The 19,691-nt window shown below is 44.9% G+C and overlaps 1 protein-coding gene across 1 annotated transcript in view; it reads left to right on the top strand.

Moving 5' to 3' along the window:
• LOC107688695 (sodium- and chloride-dependent GABA transporter 2-like) overlaps positions 1–19,691 on the top strand; it is a 44,543-nt gene that overhangs the window by 6,933 nt on the left and 17,919 nt on the right. The window contains exons 4-7 of the mRNA XM_016486435.1: positions 5,007–5,147; positions 15,351–15,429; positions 15,517–15,649; positions 19,004–19,138. Coding sequence (XP_016341921.1) covers positions 5,007–5,147; positions 15,351–15,429; positions 15,517–15,649; positions 19,004–19,138 — 488 coding nt within the window. The remainder of the gene's footprint in view (positions 1–5,006; positions 5,148–15,350; positions 15,430–15,516; positions 15,650–19,003; positions 19,139–19,691) is intronic.

The following is a 19,691-nucleotide window of genomic DNA, read 5'->3' as shown; positions in this document are numbered from 1 at the left end:
TTTATGCACCAAGAGCTTGTAACACTCCAAAGAGAAAGGAAAAATTGAAATTGCATCATATGACCCCTTTAAAGATGCTTATTAGAATGTCAAGCTTCAAACAGCAGTGATAAAATCCAAATGACTAATCCAAATGCAGTTTATTCCAAGACTTAAAAAGTCAGATGACTTTTCTGTTTTAATTTTAAAGTAGTTAAAGTTTTTGTAATTTTGTTGTGTGTTTTTGTCATTAGTATTTAAAAATATGTTATTTTAATACTTACAGTTAAAATAAATAAAAATGAGAAAAATTGCTTTGGCAACTAGCTGAATAAAATAAGCTGAGGTTTTTTAAATGTTTTACCAGTTAAAGGTTATTTTATTTTAATGATGCTCTGTGTGAAATTGTTATTTTAGTATTTTAGTATTTACTTAGTAAATTTATTTATTTATTTATTTAGTACTTAAATTTAAACTAAATGAAAATCAGAAGAGTTTCCTTGGAATAATATATATGCACGACACAAGCCGGGCTAGAACCTGGGTTTCTGGTGTGATGGTTGAGAGATCTACCACTAAGCCACAGGAGTGGTAATGTTGGATCCAAACAAAACACTCAAGGCAGTTTCCCAGGAAATGAAGCTGTATTTTTAAAAAAAGTATTAGCAAGAATAATCCAACAAAAGTTCTTCTCAGACCGAGGTATTAACAACAGTAAAAACCACAAGAGAAAATAAAAACTCCCCGCGGGGAGAAAACAAAACAATAGAACAATGACAACCAAGGAGAAAAACTCAAGATACCTTACTAGGGGTAGATTGGGAGGACTTGGCAAGACCCAGCAGGAAACACAGGGCAACGACTCAAAAACTGAGTGAGGAACAAGGGGAAAAAATACACGGCTTAAATACACTGGGAAAACAAGGCACAGGTGACCTGGATAACGCTAACAAGGACACACAATGAAGAACTAAGGCTGAGGGGAACACAGGGGACCTCTAGAGGCACAAGACAAACTATAGTAAGTAGGATGCTTACAGGACCCCTTACTCTAGGAACGGCTCCTGACATTCCTTCCAGAACACCCCTACCTCCGGGTGCGAAACTCCCGGATCAAACCTGGATCCAGGATGTCTTTGGCCAGGTGCGCTCCTCCGGCCCGTAGCCCTCCCAGTCCACCCGAAACTGCAGGCCGTGTAGGCCGGCTGGCCGTCGATGATTGGAGGTGGAGGGGGTCTGCGTGGGGGGGCAAAAGGAGAAGACAAGACAGGTTTTAACAATGAGACATGAAACGTGGGGTTAATTCTAAGGGAACGGGGAAGAAACAAACGATAGGAAACAGGGTTAACTTTCCTTGCAATGCGAAAAGGCCAGATGTATTTCTGGAAAAGCTTCCTCAATTCAACCCGGAGGGGCAAGTCCTGGTGGCTAACCAGACTCTTTGACCGGCTTGGAAATTAGGAGCCTTCCAGCGGGGAACAATGGAGGGATATGCCCGAACTGGCATTCGAAGGGGGATAGTCCAGAGGCTGAGAACTGGAGGGTGTTGTGGGCATATTCAGCCCATATGATGTAGGTAGCCCAAGAGGTGGGGTTATTGGCCACCATACACCGCAGGGTGATCTCCAGATCCTGGTTAATCCGTTCTGTCTGGCCAATAGACTCTGGATGGAACCCGGACGATAGGTTGGCTGTGAGCCCAATAAGCCTGCAGAAGGCCCTCCAGAACCTGGATGAGAATTGGGGCCCTCGGTCGGAGACAATATCCCGGGGAATTCCAAATACCCGGAAGACATGATTCATAAAAGCTCTGCTGTCTCTTTGGCCGAAGGCAACTTGGGCAGAGGAATGAACCGGGTGGCCTTAGAGAATTGGTCCACAACCACCAGGATGACTGTGTTGCCCTGGGATGGTGGGAGTCCCGTGACAAAGTCCAGAGAAAGGTGCGACCATGGCCTACGGGGAACGGGTAAGGGATGGAGCAGTCCCTGAGGTCCCTGACGTGTGGACTTCCCCTGGCTGCACACGGGGCAGGCCTCCACATAGACCTTAACATCCTCCTTGATGGACGGCCACCAAAACCGCCGCTGGAGGAAGTCAAGTGTGCGAGCAGTTCCCGGATGGCACGTCAAGGGAGACTCATGACCCCACTGCAAGACCCGGGCCCGGGCAGATTGAGGGACATACAGGCGTCCCGTGGGACCACCTCCTGGATCTAGCTCTTGGGCTTGGGCTTCTCGCACCACCCTTTCCAGTTCCCACTGAAGGGGTGCGACGATCCTTGACCCTGGAATAATCGATGCCACAGGTTTCTCCTGTGTCTCGGGAGAGTTGGCTCGGGACAGGGCATCTGGCTTAACATTCTTGGTGCCGGGTCTGTAGGACAAGATAAACTGGAATCGATTAAAAAACAAGGACCATCGAGCCTGCCGAGGGTTCAGCCGCTTAGCCTGCTGGAGATATTCCAGGTTCTTGTGGTCCGTGAGAACCTGGAAAGGATGTTGAGCCCCCTCAAGCCAATGGCGCCACTCCTCCAAAGCGATATTTACCGTGAGCAGCTCTCGATCCCCCACGTGGTAGTTGCGCTCGGCATCCGACAGGCGACGAGACATGAAGGCGCAAGGGTGTAATTTTTTTGTGACAGGATGGTCCCTACGCCCACTTCAGAGGCTTCTACCTCCACCACAAAAGGTTTTCCTGGGTCTGGGATCGAGAGGATGGGAGCGGAAGTGAAGCAGCACTTGAGATCCTGGAAGGCCCCTGCTGCCTCTGGACCCCAGTGAATTTTGACTCCTCCACCTTTGGCCAACGCAGTCAAGGGAGCCACCACAGAGCTGAAATTCTTAATGATCCTCCTATAGAAGTTAACAAAGCCGATGAAGCGTTGAACCTCCTTGACTGTGGTGGGAATGGGCCAGTTAAGGACAGCCTCAACCTTTTTCGGGTCCATCTCCACGTGGCCCGGAGTGATAATTAACCAGAGAAACTGAGCCTGGATGACATGAAACTCACATTTCATGTAGAGATGATTGACGTAAAGATGATTGTCAAGGAGTCTCTGGAGGACATCTTCCATTCACCCCCTTGCCGGATCCGCACGAGATGGTAAACGTTGCATAGATCCAGTTTAGTAAAAATGGAAGCCCCTTGTAGTAGCTCAAAAGCAGTGGCCATGAGAGGAAGGGGGTATCGATTCTGAACTGTGATCTTGCCGAGGCCCCGGTAATCGATACATGGCCTAAGACCCCCGTCTTTCTTCCCCACAAAGAAGAAGCCTGCCCCAAGTAGAAAGGCGTAGAGGAAGTAGAGGCGCGGATGATGCCGGCTGCCAAGGACTCTTTATGTAGCTTTCCATAGCTGTGCGCTCAGGGGAAGTCAAGGAGAAGATCCGACCCCTGGGAGGGCAGGAACCAGGGAGCAGATCGATAGCACAGTCGTAGGGGTGGTGAGGTGGTAAAGAGGTGGCCTGGGACTTGCTGAACACTGCCTTGAACTGATGATAGGAACTGGGAACTCGAGCCAGGTTGAAAGACTCTAGAAACTTGGAACTAGGGGCTGAGGGACTCTGAATTAGGCAAGTGGAACCCCAGCTCAGGATGGTGCCAGCGGACCAGTCGATCCGAGGGTTATGTTTATGCAGCCAGGGTTGGCCCAGGATAACAGGAAACTCGGGAGAGTCAATTAGATAGAAGGTCTCCTCCTGCTGGTGTTCAAGGATGGTAATTCACAGGGACTGAGTGGCCTCTGTTACTCTGCCCAGTTCCATAGGTCTGCCGTCCAATGTCGTAACTGCCTGGGGGTGAGGAAGAAGTTGGGTAGGGATCTTAAGTTCCTTAGCCAAGGATAGATCCAGGAAGTCACCTGCGGCGCGGGAATCGATCATGGTCTGGACCGGATGCTGGTGGCCCTCCCAGGACAGAGTGACTGGAACAGTTAGGACGGTGTTAATAGGAGGAGCTCTAATTTTCCACATCACAGCCCTCATGTAGCTGGGTGGGGAGAACCATTTCCCGAGAGCTCGGAACACGTGGAGCGAAAGTGACCGGAAGCACCGCAGTAGAGGCAACGTCGCTCCCTCATGCGGCATTCCCTCTTGTTAGGAGAGAGCCTGGAACGACCCAATTGCATGTCCTCCGGGGAATCATGGAGCTGTTCAGGGACTGGGGAAGCCCTGGACGAAGGAACACAAACTGGGGAACCAGACCTGCTCATAGGAACTTGGGACTGAGATGCCTTGCGGCGAGCCACCCTCTGCTCTCTCAGGCGATTGTCCAGGCTGATGGCCATCGCAATGAAGGACTTGAGATCATCAGCTGGTTCCCGGCTGGCTAACTCATTTTGAAGGGGCTCAGACAACCCTCCCTGAAAACAGACCTTCAACGCCTCATCGTTCCATCCGCTCTAGGGGTAGCTTGGGAGGACTTGGCAAGACCCAGCAGGAAACACCAAAAACCGAGTGAGGAACAAGGTTAAAAATACACAGCTTAAATACACTGAGGAAAACAAGGCACAGGTGACCTGGATAATGCTAACAAGGACACACAAGGAAGAACTAAGGCTGAAGGGAACACAGGGGGGCTCTAGAGGCACGGAGACAAACTGCTGGAAGTAGGATGATATAAATATATATTTTATATTTTTTTCATCTTATTTCAACAAAAGTGTTGTTTTATGGTTTTAGTTTTAGTTTGTTAAAAACAGACCCAAACTGCAGTTATTATTCACTGAAAATATTCCTCACTGCTGTAATTTGAAATCTCATTTGCACAGTAACGTTTTCAAACTTGGTGCAGTCCAATCTATCACGACACATTAATGTAGTGACATGACTACATAAATCTGTTGCACAGTCCCAAAGTCTGTCCGCATGTGATAGAAGTGTGTCTGTTTGGATTTTATTTGTGAATGCAACTTTATTTTGAGACTATTTGAATTTGAGTTTGTGCATTGTAATTTTAGATTGATTCATCTTTTATTTGTTTTGTCTTTGTTTCTATGTTTGTGATTGGATCGTTCTGCTATTTCAGGTCTGGGTTTCGCCAGTCAGATGATGATCTTACACAGTTGTGTGTATTATATTGTTATTCTGGCCTGGGCATTTTTCTACCTGTGCAGCAGCTTCCAGACGCAGCTTCCCTGGTCACACTGCAACAACACCTGGAACACAGGTGTGATACACACATCCCATACACACATACCTCACGATCCCAGTGTGTCCCTGCAGGTCTAGGCCATTCCTCCAGTGTGTCAGTGCTCTCACATCATCCATGTGCTAATGCAAGTGCAGCGGGCCAAGATTTAGGGTGAATTTTGGCCCAGTTCATTTCCATTATCCAAGCATCTTGACACTCAGGACTGAACTCCAGAGATGTGCTCATTCCCCACCCATAGAGCACATCACACAACAGGAGCATGTCCACATGTTAAAAACTCTTCCAGCATTTTCTAGACCTTTAGTCCATTTCAGTTCTTTTAAGTGTATTTTAAAAGTTGTTGTGTAGAGTAAAAGATGGGATACATATAAACTAGAGATGCACCGATGTTTAATACAAGCTATAGCGTGAAATAAACATGAATGAACATCAGAAAGTATGTTGAAAGATACAGTACAACTCACCAAAATGTATCACGTTTCACGTAATCGCTCAGTCAGTGTTTCAACCACAAAAAGATACCAATAAAACAGCTTGTTAACAATGTCACTTAACGTTGCATTTACCTCAGGAAAGCTATCCAGTGTTCACAGTTCAGTAGTTAGCTGTAATAATAAAATAATTTTAAAAAATAAACAAAGAGGAGCTGTACTACTTATATGTTTGTGTGTTTGTGTTTGTGTTTGTTTGTGTGTGTGTGTGTGTGAGAGCATCAATTAAAGCAGCGCTTTAATATAGAACGGTGATTAAACTTTAAAATACATCCTCAATTATGTGCAGCTTGGACACGGTGTCCGTCAAAAAAGACTGTGCCTATTGTAACACCGAGTTGAAATGTTCAATAGCCCGGATAGGAAAGCTGTGTGGTGCTGGAGGAGAGTAATTCACGGGAGATGAGACAATGGTGTATTTTCCCCGGGTTTAATACAAATGCCTCAAGCGCCTACACACTCGTCCACATACATGGGGATGAGTGAGGAAAAATCCCACTGGAAGAAACAGACAGAACACAAGCAGAAAAGGCAGGAAATAAAATAAAGACAGACAAATGTCGGTAGAGCAGATTATCTCTTCACCTTTTCATAACGGTGACCATGATTTCACCATGTACAACATGTTCCTGGATCAACATCCTTGTTGATCCTGGAACAACATTCCAATTAACCAATCAGAATTGAGGGATAACTTTTCAGGAAATATCTGTTTTAGGCTTACGATCAAGGTTAGGTGCTTCTACACCCTTGTTTAATCAGCTATCATTTCACACTGATTTTTAGAATAAATTATGGGTAGGGTTAGGTTTAGGGGTAGAGATTGGGTTTAGTCTATATTTTTGGACAGTAATGTTGATCCAGGATCAACAAAAGATGTTGATCCAGGAACATATTTTACTTGGCAAAATCACGGCGACCTTTTCATAACATACAGACACACGCTATGCACATGTGCTGTTGTCCCTCTGCCACAAAACTACCGTAAATACTCTAGTGGACGTTACTGAGTTACGACGTTACTACAGTTTGCTGTCCCCAGTGAAATTACAGTACATAAACAACTTAATACATGAATAGTTGTATATACTCCCATCACAAAGAAAAATAATGGTGAGAAATGATGAGAAATACCGACATACATGACCGTTTTTAACTCACCAAACCACTTTGTCCTAGGATATACCAGTGGCGTTCCGTCCATATAAGCTGCAAATGCTCGTTTTCTACAAACCCTATAACTTCTTTACAATAAATGAAAGACAAATAATACAAAAAAAAACACAATATTAATATATATCAGTGGCATTCCGTCCATATAAGCTGCGAATGCTCCGCATTCCCAGGCCATTTGAGAGAATAAGTTCACGGGATAATTCATATAAACATGATTATAAGTTGATCCCATGTCATTTTAAATGTAACTTAAAGCTTAAAGAGTTAGGAATAAGTACGTACAATTATTTATTTGCCAAACGGCAGTAATTTTCTCTAAATCTACCAGTTGTGGTTGCTTCCGGATGAGCGGATTCTCCGCAGCTTTCTCACCTCCGCTCTGTTGCTATGACTCTTCAGGATTGTAGCACATTCTCAGTGATTTGCTGGTCTGCGGCTGATTTCATGCATGAGGTAAGCAGTCCGCAAAGCGCTCACCCAAGCGGAAAAATGTGCTGTTCCTGTCAGATTTCGATTGCCGAGAATCACATTGTGTTTGATGCAAAACCAACTCGACTAAATCAAAAGAAACAAGAAAAAAACACTAACTGTATATTTTTATTTTCTCAAGCAAAGCAAATTTTAAAAGTCCACTGAAAACATATCTTCTTACATTTTTGGTCATAGGCAAAGTATGTTGAAGATATACGTTATTGTCAAGATTATTGCCTAAGTGGTAAATAAAAAAAAAAAGTTTATAAAAAGTGGGCTATATAAAATTTTTATAATAACAAACCTCATATTGTTCCCTTTGTTTTCCGTATGCTCGTGTCGCTTACAGTTGAAGTCCTTCACTGATTTTATTATTGTTTGCAAGGTTGCAACATATGTATTTTGCATGGTCTGTTATTGGAGTAGTGTCACCCAGGTGGGAGTTTTAACTGCTATTCACTGGGAATAAAAAAATAATTTAGCTGATGCAGAGAGACATATAGACCGGGGGATTCCCCCCACCCTCTGATTACGTATCATAACGTAACTACGTGTAAACGTTATTTGGTGGTTTTTACTTGGAAAACCAGCTATATTTTTCTTGCATTCGAATAACAATGGATAAACCTGAAACGATAGAAGAAGGATAGGAGATGAATTTCATTTACAAATAAGTAAGGAAATGTGCATACTTTTAAATTGACACCTGCCACGGTGTTTCTTATTTGTCATATGTGATCCCTTTTGAGTGTCCTAAAAGCCGATTGGGTGGGGGGGTTGTTTGGTTCTTCTCACTCAGCATACCCGGTTTAAAAAGTCACCACTCGCCACTGGGATATACAGTATATAAAAAAGAAAATGTCACAAGCAAATAGAAAAAAAATGCATAGGCATTTTAAAAAATCCATGGCAAAATACATTTTACAAGATAAGTTTACCTTTTATAAGTACAAAACACAACAGTGTTGGTTAACTTAAGCTCGGGGCGTTTTTTGGTATTTTCGCCTAAATTTAACATTCTTTGTAAAGAAGACACTCCAAGCTTTCAAATGAACCCATATATGGGCTGATACCATATAAGGAAGGCTATGTAAGTGAAGCATAAACATTTTTAACGTCGTTTTGGACCCGTATCCGGGTCCGCAGAGTTTAACTGGTTTTAATTAACCTAGAAACAGTCTACAAAAAACAATAACAATATTGTAATGGCATGAAAAAATATGCAAATATATGCACCCCACATTCTCCATTCACAGATTAATTTTAAATCCAACCGGTCTGTGTGAAATGCATTTGTCCATCTATTGGTTGCCCAACCCGAGGTAATCCTGGGGGCAAGTCTAGGTTGCAGGTTATACCTTTGGTTGGCACAATCAACATGACTCTCTGTCAAATCAGAGGGAATGGCAGGATCAACACATTCACCCACACCCTCGTCAGTGACATCAAATAAATCAGATAGAGAAACTCGGTATCAGATTCCAAGAGAACACAGACATTATCAGTTGGGCAGCCACTTGATGTCATGCCAGAACTTGTATGACAGGAGCTCCCGTCACTGAGCAAAGTATCGTCCTCCTCAATTTCGAGAGGTGGATTCACAGGCACAATCTTCGATACATTTCCAGAATCCCATGTATGAAAAGCTTCCATGTTTACCACGTGAAACACTCTGCGTCCTCCCCCACAGTCACATCAGTAAGTCTATAGTTTACATCAGACAACTTCTGAGCAACACGGTAAGGACCTGTGTATAGAGGCGCGAGTTTGGCAGCGAAGTTCGTAGATGCATCGGACCTTGGATGAGTTTTGACCCGCACCAGATCATTTACAGAGAAAGAAATGAGCTGATGCCTCTTGTCATAGTAGTGCTTTTTCTTAGAGTGACTTTTCTCCAGAAAAGACCTGATATGATCAGATGCCTCCTGAAGCAAATGCTTCAGGGCATCCAAAGAAGTCACACCTGGCTCTTCCACGCCAAGAGAATCGGGCTGAGAAATCAGATCCAAAGGTGTGTCCAGTTCGCGGCCATACAACACCATCGACAGACTCCAGTCCCGTGATGTCATGTTGAGCTGTCCGCAATGCAAAACAAATGTGGGGAAGAAAACGATCCAAAGAAGTATGCTTGGTTCCAACATACTCCCTAATGGCCATTTTCAGTATTCAATTTACTCTCTCCCTAGCATTGGTCTGCGGGTGATAAGCTGTTGTAATTCTGTGCTCAATAATCCACAAACACAAGGATGAACGCATTACCACTCGGCGTTCGGGGCAAGGGGCCCACAAAGTCAACCCCTGCATACTCCCAGGGATATTGGGGATGGATTGGAACCATGAAACCACCAGCCTCTCTCTGAGATGGCTTAATGAATTAGCAGATGGCACATGAACCCTCATACTTCTTCACATCCAACAGCATGGCAGGCCAGAAAAATCTCTGCTTAAGTCTAATCACTGTTTTAGTCACACCAAAGTGACCTGTGGTGGAATAGTCATGATAATACTCCAACAGAGATTTCCTGACAGCCTGGGGAGCATAAAGCTTGAACTGTTTCATGGGGTGTAAAGTACAAGAAGATTTTGGGTCTTTGTGATACAAAAGACCATCAAGAACAGCGTACAGAAGAGCTTCTTCAGATGACACACTCTCACCATCCTCCAACGCACTGAACAACTTTCCAATGTCTGGATCATTCAGCTGCAGATGTCTCAATTGATCCCTGTCTGTAAACAACACAGACGGCAAGGAATGCAAGTCCAGACTTCCAAGAACAGCACGAACAGGGAGAAGATCAAACAGCTGACCACAAGAAGGTAAGGGGTTCCTTGACAAACTGTCAGGAACATTGTTGGACACTCCTGGTTTATGGATGATCTCAAAATCAAAGTCTTGTAGCCAAAGTGACCACCTAGCCAATCTTCCAGTGGGATTTGGTCGTGACATCAACCACTTGATGTGGGTCAACTGCTGTGCTCACAAAAAAACTGTAACATGCAAACCCTCAATGTATGGTCTAAAATACTCAAGTGCCCAAATTACCGCTAGGCACTCCTTCTCAGGAGTAGTGTAAGGTTGTTCGGACTTGTGAAAAGCACGGCTGGCATAAGCAACTGCACAGTTGCTCATCCCTCTGCATTAAAGCAGCACGCAGACCAACATCACATGCATCCACGTGAATGAAGAACAGAAGTGAAAACTGCAGGAACCTCAAGATAGGCGCAGATGTCGGTGTACTTTTAAGGAAATCCATAGCATTCTGTCAGTCTTGTGTCCACACAAAAGAAACGTTGGCTCTCGTAAGTGTGAAAAGAGGTTCAGCATGTCGTGCATGTTCATGAATGAATCGCCGGTAATAACTTATTATACCCAAGAACTGTCTCACCTGCCTGGCATTTCCTGGAGTAGCTAAATCTACCACAGCCTTCACCTTCTCCTTATTGGGTAAAATACCATCCCTGGTAACCTGATAGCCCAAGAAGTTAAGATCCTTTATACAGAACTGACACTTGTCAAACTTGATCGACAGGCCAGCAGATCTCAGCCTAGCCAGGACCTCCTCCAGATCTATCAGGTGTTGTTCAAATGTGGGCGAGATGACTACAATATCATCGAGATAAACTGCACAAGACTTTGTAGATGAGGCCTGCTAGCACTGTGTTCATGAGCCTCTGAAAAGTGGCTGGGGCGTTGCACAGGCCAAAGTGTAGAACATGGAACTGGTACAGCCCACAGTGAGAAATGAAAGCAGTCTTTGGAATAGACGATTCTTCCATGGCAACCTGCCAATAGCCCCTGGCTAAGTCGATTGTGACACAAAATTACCCCTTCCTAGAAAATCAAGGGACTCGTCAATTCTCAGAAGTGGGTACGAGTCTTTCACTGTATGACGGTTCAACCCCCGATAATCTATGCGAAACCTTGGTTCCCCAGAAGGCTTTTGAATGATGACAATTGGCGCGACCCACGGCCCCGACGCCGGTTCAATAATGCCTTTTGCCAACACCATGTGAATTTGCCGCTCAATCAACTCTTTTTTTGCTGGTGAAGTACGGTATGGAGCGAGATGGATAGGTTGGGCCTGTCCAGTGTCAATTTTGTGTTAAAGGGGTCATATGATGCTGCTAAAAAGAACTTTATTTTGTGTATTTGGTGTAATGAAATGTGTTTATGCGGTTTAAGGTTAAAAAAACACATTATTTTCCACATACTGTACATTATTGTTTCTCCTCTATGCCCCGCCTTTCTGAAACTTAGGTGTGGCTGACTCTTAACGTTTATATAGAATATCTCTTTGGATTTGAGACTTTAGTCTTTGCAACTTTACAGATCTTCTTTATGCACCAAGAGCTTGTAACACTTCAAAGAGAAAGGAAAAATTGAAATCGCATCATATGACCCCTTTAAACTAAGGATGTATAGCCTAGATGTCCATCAAATAATTCAGCAAAAGATCTCAACAATTCAGCAAGTTTTATTTTTTTCATCCTCCTTTGAAGCAGCCTCATCAACTTTTGTGTCCAGACTAGAAGAACCGGTTTGCAAGCCGAGCATACTGTGATTTCGCATCACCACGTCAATGCCCTCCAGTTCGGTTGCAATCTCTGGCACATTGCCCAGAACAACTATTCTGGAAGGAACCTGGATCACAACAGAAGCTCTCATCATAAAATCCATGCCCAAGCGGGGTTGAAAGATTTTGGATGACTGAAAAGCGATGGTAAAAGCATTGGCCCATGAACCCAAACTGTAACCAAGCTACACCCGATGGACAACACATTCCCCCATCAGCAAGCTGCAAAGGAGGTGCAGACCAAGCTGTTGTTTTGAAAGTCCCCCAGGAACAAATCTTGAAGCATCTGCACTCACAGCTGAAACAGAAGCCCCCGTATCTGGAGGGTAGCTTCAAGTACCTGGCCATGAAAATGCCAAGATTGCCTCTCTGAAATGTCCTCCCCCCTCTGAAGTTTTCCAACCGGGGCTGACTGAAGCACTCAGTCCTGCAAATGCTGTCTGAGACCTGTTACTTGGGTTTTCTGAACTTGATGTCTCAGCAGTCTGTCCAGCCCCACAATTGGTTGAACCTCGAGTTAGGGCTGCACGATTAATCGAATGCGATTGTCATGCGCATCTTGTCAGTAAAGCCGGTTCTGTGATCAGTAGTAAATCTCCATCACGTGCTTTCAGATGAAGCAGCTGTTTGCGCAGCTTGTCAGTGAACTACGGCTCTGTGTAGTAAATGCTGCTCCATCTGAAAGCACGTGAAATACCACATTTAATAACATGTTTTTATTCCAAACTCACTTCATAACATCAGTCGAGTGTTTGAAATATATCCGTCTGTGAGATGATGTGGCTTCTTACACAGAATAAATCTTCTGTTTATTCAGCAACCGCTATAGGGATTTCCTGGAGTTCTTCTGTGGGGCGTATTTGGAGTTTCCGCGTGAGAGCGCCCTCTGGCCTTCGGATGGAGATTTTCTACTGATCACAGAACTGTGCTTCCCTGACAAGAATCGCATGACAATCGCAGCTTTTGCCAAATCACGATAATCGCGATTGCAAATTAATTTCGATTAATCATGCAGCCCTACCTCGAGTACACATTTGGGCTATTTTGTTGTCTACAGTTTGGACATTTACGGGAAGTAAACTCCGGTGTCAAGCACTTAAATCAATGAAGTTCTCTTGTGACAGGAACTGACTGTGGGACCTGGGGCGCATATTGACCACATGGACCCAAGACCGCATGCAGCTCACGCACACGCAAAAGAAGGTCCATCACAGACGTCACCAACGTACCATAGAGTGCTACCCTGTATTGTTCGACAGCGTGCTTACATATTAGCTCAATTTGTTCCCGCTTAGGAGGCAGAGATCTCAGTTTTTGAAATTCACTAAGCATGTGGGCGACAAATGTGGGTAAATGTTCATCTGGCATCTGGACTCGATCAAGGGACAGAAAGCGAGGGAGCTCAAGTAACATCTGTGAATCAGTAAGGTCTAATGAAGTCCTGTATATGTCAACAGACTGAAGCCAGTCATCCGGACTCACCTTTCCTTCACCGTCAAATATTAAAGGTTCAAGACATGATTGATGAAGGACAGAGGCCAAGATCCTGGACATAACTGACAAATCAGCCGAGGTTGTTTGAGCCACCGCAGGCGCACATACATGAGGCACATTACTAGAAACTGACCTTGAAATGCCTATTGGAGTCGGCCAAAATGGCGTAGAAGGGTTAGACCGTGGTCGTGGCTCAACGGTACCTTCATCTGGACTCATGCAATCAATCATACTCTTTTGCAGATCCAGCAAATCACGGAGCCAACACTGCAGTACAGCAATCTCATCCTGCAGGAGCTGCACCTGAGACCGTAAGTCTCCATCCCCCACTCTGAGATGTACTCTGTCTTGGTAAATAGTCAGAACATGTCAGTAAGTCAATTCCAGTCAGTAAGTCTCTTCCAGTCCTTCGGAATCAGCACTCCTTACTGCATGTGTCAGGCCACGTGAAGTGAATGAAAAAACGTGACCGCAAACAGTAATATCTTATTGTGAAATGTTCAATAGCCCAGATAGGAATACCATGTGGTGCTGGAGGAGAATAATTCATGGGAGACGAGGAAAGGGCATATTTTCCCCGGGTTTAATAAAAATGCCTCAAGCACCGACACACTCATCCACATACATGGGATGAGTGAGGAAAAATGTAGACAAGTAAGCATCCAACTGAGGTCACAAACAGAAAAGGAGCGAAATAAAATAAAGATAGACAAATGTCAGTAGAGCGGATTATCTTTTCACCTTTTAATAACATACAGACACACACTATGCACATGCGCAGTTGTCCCTCTGCCACAAAACTACCGTAAATACTCTAGTGGCCGTTACACTATCTTTAGCGAAGCAGCATGGAGAGCCATTTCTGAAATGTGCTGCGCGGCATGGCTGGTATAAACTCAAGCATTGCGTGGCCGTGATCAGCTCCTGTGGTCGTGTCGGAGCCGTAATGCACCGCAGACATGTGTAGTGATGCGCAGACCAGCTCTAACATGAATCTGCTGTTAAAAATGAACCATCAATTCATCATATCATCATGTAAAACTAAGAATTAGAATAATTTTATTGTGACAATCAGGTGCGGGTCGGATATCTAAATCAGAGAAAAATATAGGTAAGGGTCGGTTTGAAGCAGCGGATTCGGGTGACGTTTGAGCTGATCCGCGCATCTCTACTACACAGTGTCTTGTAATCTTGTAATGTCATCTGTCTGGTTCTGTTGATGGAGTGTAATCCTGTGTTTGTGTCTCTCTAGTATTTCTTCTCCTCCTATTCTAAAGAGGCAGTGATGTAGAAGCAGGCGGTGATCTTCTCCTGCGGAGGCGGTGCTCAGCCACACTATTACGTCATAAAGTGGCACATTCCAAAACGAGTCATTTTCTGAGCTTGCTTTCAATAAAAGCTGTTTTGAAACTAACAAGAAAGTTTTGAGTTTTGAAACTTACAGGATGCTTTTATACATTGATCTGTTATATGTCAAAAGATCCAGGGAAATTTGATTTCTCAGTTCATGAGCCTATATTTGAGAGAAATAGGCCTTTTGTGTACATAGAAAAAGTCTTAGATCTTTGAGTTCAGCTCATGAAAAATGGGGGCAAAAACAAAAGTGTTGCGTTTATAATTTTGTTCAGTGTATATAGTTTACTTGTAAAATGTCAAATTCTACCTGTCTCTGCTACAGTCTTTATTGTTTTTATTTTTTTTAGCCAATCAGAAATGCTCTCTGCTTGTCAGTCATTGTGTTTGCTGGCATCAGATTGGCTGACATGTTTTTAAGGGCAGGGTTTTGGAAAGACTTTTTCCACATTATAATGCAATTTCGAGCCAAATTTGATATTTTAGATTAAACGACTTTGTTTAACATTAACAGCAAATGCATCTAGATTTAAATGCTTTCATTCAGCAGATGAGTTTCGTATCCAAAGTGACTTCCAGAGCATCCAAAGTTTAAACAAAGTACATCAGTGTAATCCTGGGTAATATAGTGTAAATGCATTGTCTTGTATCTCCTTTAGACTCCTGCAGGGGGTTTGATCGACACAACATGAGCGATCTCTCTGAAAACGCCACGTCTCCAGTCATTGAGTTTTGGGAGTAAGTGTCTGGTATGAACGCGTGGCAATGATTTGAAGGATTTGATGGTGTGTTTGTGGATGTTTGTGAGTGTGTGTCTCTCTCCAGACGTGAGGTGTTGGACCTGTCTGCTAGTGTGGATCGTCTGGACTCAGTAAACTGGCGTCTGGCCCTGTGTCTGCTGCTGGTGTGGACAGTCTGCTATTTCTGTGTCTGGAAAGGAGTCAAATCCATCGGCAAGGTAAACACTGCACATGAGTGAGTGATGCCCATGTTTTTATACAATAACATAAGAGAAGATCCTCCTTCATGCCTTTTTATGCCCAGTCCAGAGGCATATTTTATTGGATTGTGATGTTTCAGCAATTTTAACTTTTGTAAAAAAAAATGTTTAAGTTTTTTCTTTTCATATTAATTAGGAGGATTTAAATATATAAATAAATCATTAAATGCATCATGAAATTTTGCCATGAAAACATAAAAGTGCATTGGAATGTAAGCATGCATGCATACAAAAAAATGTAAATAAATAATTAATTGCATCATGAACCCCGCTGATGAAGCTGAAGATCGGATGTCTGCATGAGGAGACTATCACATTTCTGGTACTGGAGGGATCTACCGTTGATATCATCCTGGGACGCCCCTGGCTCACTCTCCACTTCCCAGAGGTCAGATGGGAACCCTGTGAGGTAACTCGCTGGAGTGAGTCGTGCCGGCAAAACTGTCTCGTGGAGATCCCCAAACCGCCTGCGTATCTAGTCCGAGCCCAAGTTGCCTCCACCCTAGTCGAAAGTCAGGAACCTCAAGAGACACCTACTGTCCCATCTGACTATGTGGCGTTCCAGGATGTCTTTAGTAAGCAGGCCGCCACCTGCCTTCCACCTCATCGGCCATGGGACTGTTCCATCAACCTGCTGGCTGGGATGAAACTCCCCAAGGGTAGAGCATACCCTCTGTCCATCCCGGAGCGCAAGGCCATGGAGGATTACATCCAGGAGGCTCTCAAACAGGGATTCATCCAACCATCCACCTCACCAGCTGCCTCGAGCTTCTTCTTCGTGGGCAAGAAGGACGGGGGCTTGAGGCCGTGTATCGAATATCGCACGCTGAACTCCCAGACGGTAAAGCTGCCATACCCACTTCCCCTGGTTCCAGCTGCCCTCGAGGAACTCCGTGGAGCCCGCATCTTCTCCAAGTTGGACCTGCGGAGCGCGTAAAACCTCATTCGTATCCGGGAAGGCGGCAGCAGACGGCATTCATAACTCCCACAGGCCACTATGAATATCGGGTCATGCCGTATGGCCTAGCTAACTCACCGTCAGTCTTCCAAGGCTTCATGAACGAGGTGTTCCGGGAGTTCCTTCATCGCTTCGTGATAGTCTATATCGATGATATCCTCATATATTCCCGGAACCTGGCCGAACATCGCCACCACGTGAAGCAGGTCCTCCAGAGGCTCCGACAACATCACCTTTACCTTAAACTGGAGAAGTGTTTATTCCATCGCTCTACGGTTCAGTTCCTCGGTTACATCATCAGCCGGGATGGGATTCAGATGGACCAGGGGAAGGTAACATCCATCAAGGAGTGGCCGCAGCCCCAAACTGTTAAGGACCTGCAAAGATTCCTTGGTTTATTAAGAACTTCAGCATACTCACAGCTCCTCTTACCTCCCTGCTCAGAGGAAAGCCCAAGTCCCTGTCCTGGAGCCCCAAGGCCCACAAAGCATTCGAACAACTCAGGGAAGCCTTCAGCACAGCCCCCATCCTTCGTCATCCAGATCGCCAAGCTCCCTTTGTGGTGGAAGTGGACGCCTCCACCACCGGAGTCAGGGCCGTGCTGTGTGGTGAGCCTCCCAGCCTCCATCCTTGCTCTTACTTTTCCAGAAAATTGACCCCAGCGGAGCAGAACTATGACATCGGCTAACGGGAACTGCTCGCCATCAAATTAGCTCTGGAGGAGTGGCGTCACTGGCTGGAGGGAGCCCACCATCCTTTCACTGTCATCACCGATCATAAAAATCTGCAATATCTCAGAGATGCTAAAAGACTCAACCCACGTCAAGCCAGATGGGCATTGTTCTTTACTTGGTTCCAGTTCACCATCACTTACCATCCCGGAAATCGCAACTGCAAAGCCGATACCCTATTACGCCTGCACTCTCCTGACACACCCACCAAACCGGAACCCATTCTCCCTCCAGCTCTGATAGTCAGCTCCATTCAATGGAACATCTCCAAAGACATCCTTGACGCCACTCGCACTAAGCCTGCTCCGCTGGGAGGCCCAGAGGGGAAAACCTATGTCCCAACATCACAACGCCAAACCCTTCTGGGCTCAGTTCACAGAGTACCGGGCTCTGGACACCCAGGCATCAAACGGACCCTCTTGCTCCTCCAAGCCCGGTACTGGTGGCCCAGTATGGCCCGGGATGTCACCAGGTACGTCCGAAGCTGCTCAGTCTGTGCCATGTCTCAAACTCCTCGTCATCTTCCCGTAGGCAAGCTTGTCCCGCTGCCCATACCACGGAGACCCTGGTCCCACAAAGGAGTGGATTTTGTGACTGACCTACCCATCTCCGACGGAAACACCTGTATCCTCGTCGTTTCTGTAAGGCCTGTAAATTTATACCCCTCAAAGGTCTGCCAACAGCACTAGAAACTGCAGAGTGCTTATTTACCCATGTTTTCAGAAACTGCGGCATCCCGGAGGATGTGGTTTCAGACCGGGGTCCCCAGTTCATCTCCCGTGTATGGAAAGCCTTCTTCCGACTCCTGGGAGTGACCGTGAGCTTGTCCTCCGGGTACCATCCTCAGACGAACGGCCAGACTGAGCGAAGGATCCAGGAGCTCGGGCGTTACCTCCGGTCATACTGCCACGAAGATCAGCACAGCTGGAGCCGTTTTCTCCCCTGGGCCGAGTATGCACAAAACTCCCTCCGACAGAACACCACCGGCACCTGCAGAGACTCATTAAGCACACTATATCCCTGCACTCCTCTCACGGCCTCACGGTCCGGTCTACCATTCACCAGCTTGAACTTAGCCTGACACCTACCTTTATCTGATCTGTTGTTTACTTACCCCTAGAAGCTCCATCGATCCTGATCTCCAATGATCCCGTTCTCATCCTCTCCGGATACCTGCAAAGGATACCAACGAACTACCCAGAGCTAAGAACCCAAGAACTCTCTAGCATCTCATACTCGCCTGTCATCAACTTGCTCTCCGCATTGTTCAATAAACCCTCTTGTTTGCATCCTTACCTTGTATCTCTGGCTCGTAGTGTGACAGTAATTTAGTTTGTTAAATCCCTCCATATATGTTTTAGCCATGAAAATAGCTGTGGTCACTGGCATGGCATTAAAATACAAGCAAAAAAATCATACTTCATTTTAATATTAATTAATTTATGGTTTATTTAATTTGAAATTGTGCCTGTTCTGAATTGTGCTTCTAACTCTGTATGTTGTTGTTGTTGTTTTTTTTTCAAATTGTCAGTTGTAGTTCATTAAGTTATGATGCGTGTTGTTGTTGTTGTTGTTGTTGTTATTATTTGTGTGGTGTGGTGTGTTTTGTGTTGTATTGTGTAGGTTGTGTATGTCACAGCCACCTTCCCGTATTTGATGCTGCTGGTGTTGTTGGTTCGTGGGGTTTCTCTACCTGGTGCTGTGGACGGGATTGTTTATTACCTGAAACCCAATCACACACGGCTGATGGACCCACAGGTACGTCACATTATCTGTCACATGATATGACAGTAAAACACACAGCATGTCTGAACACATTGCAGCATATCTGAACAAATCTGTGCAACATGCATTAATCACTACTAACACCTATGTTAAGCCCCTCCTGAAAAAGAGCAATCTTTGATAGCACCATATTGAGCAATTATAGACCAATATCAAATCTTCCTTTTATAGGCAAGATTATTGAAAAGGTAGTTTTTAATCAGCTGAACAAATACTTAAACTCAAATGGATACCTGAACAATTTTCAATCTGGTTTCCGACCGCATCACAGCACAGAGACAGCGCTCATTAAGATAATAAATGATATTCACTTTAATTCTGATTCTGGCAAAATATCCAGTCCATGACATGCGGAGTCCCACAAGGCTCAATTCTTGCACCGCTCCTGTTAGGCTGTATATGCTCCCTCTAAGTCAGATCATGAGAAAGGCAATTTGGTTCTATCACAGCTATGCAGATGACACCCAGATTTACCTAGCCTCATCTCCAAATGACTACAGCCCCATTGACTCCCTCTGCCAATGCA

This window comes from Sinocyclocheilus anshuiensis, unplaced genomic scaffold (genome assembly GCF_001515605.1).
Source record: "Sinocyclocheilus anshuiensis isolate Anshui unplaced genomic scaffold, SAMN03320099.WGS_v1.1 scaffold934, whole genome shotgun sequence".
NCBI classification, from domain to species: domain Eukaryota; kingdom Metazoa; phylum Chordata; class Actinopteri; order Cypriniformes; family Cyprinidae; genus Sinocyclocheilus; species Sinocyclocheilus anshuiensis.
The sequence above is the reverse complement of the archived record's forward strand: the minus strand, read 5'-3'. Positions and strand labels throughout refer to the sequence as shown.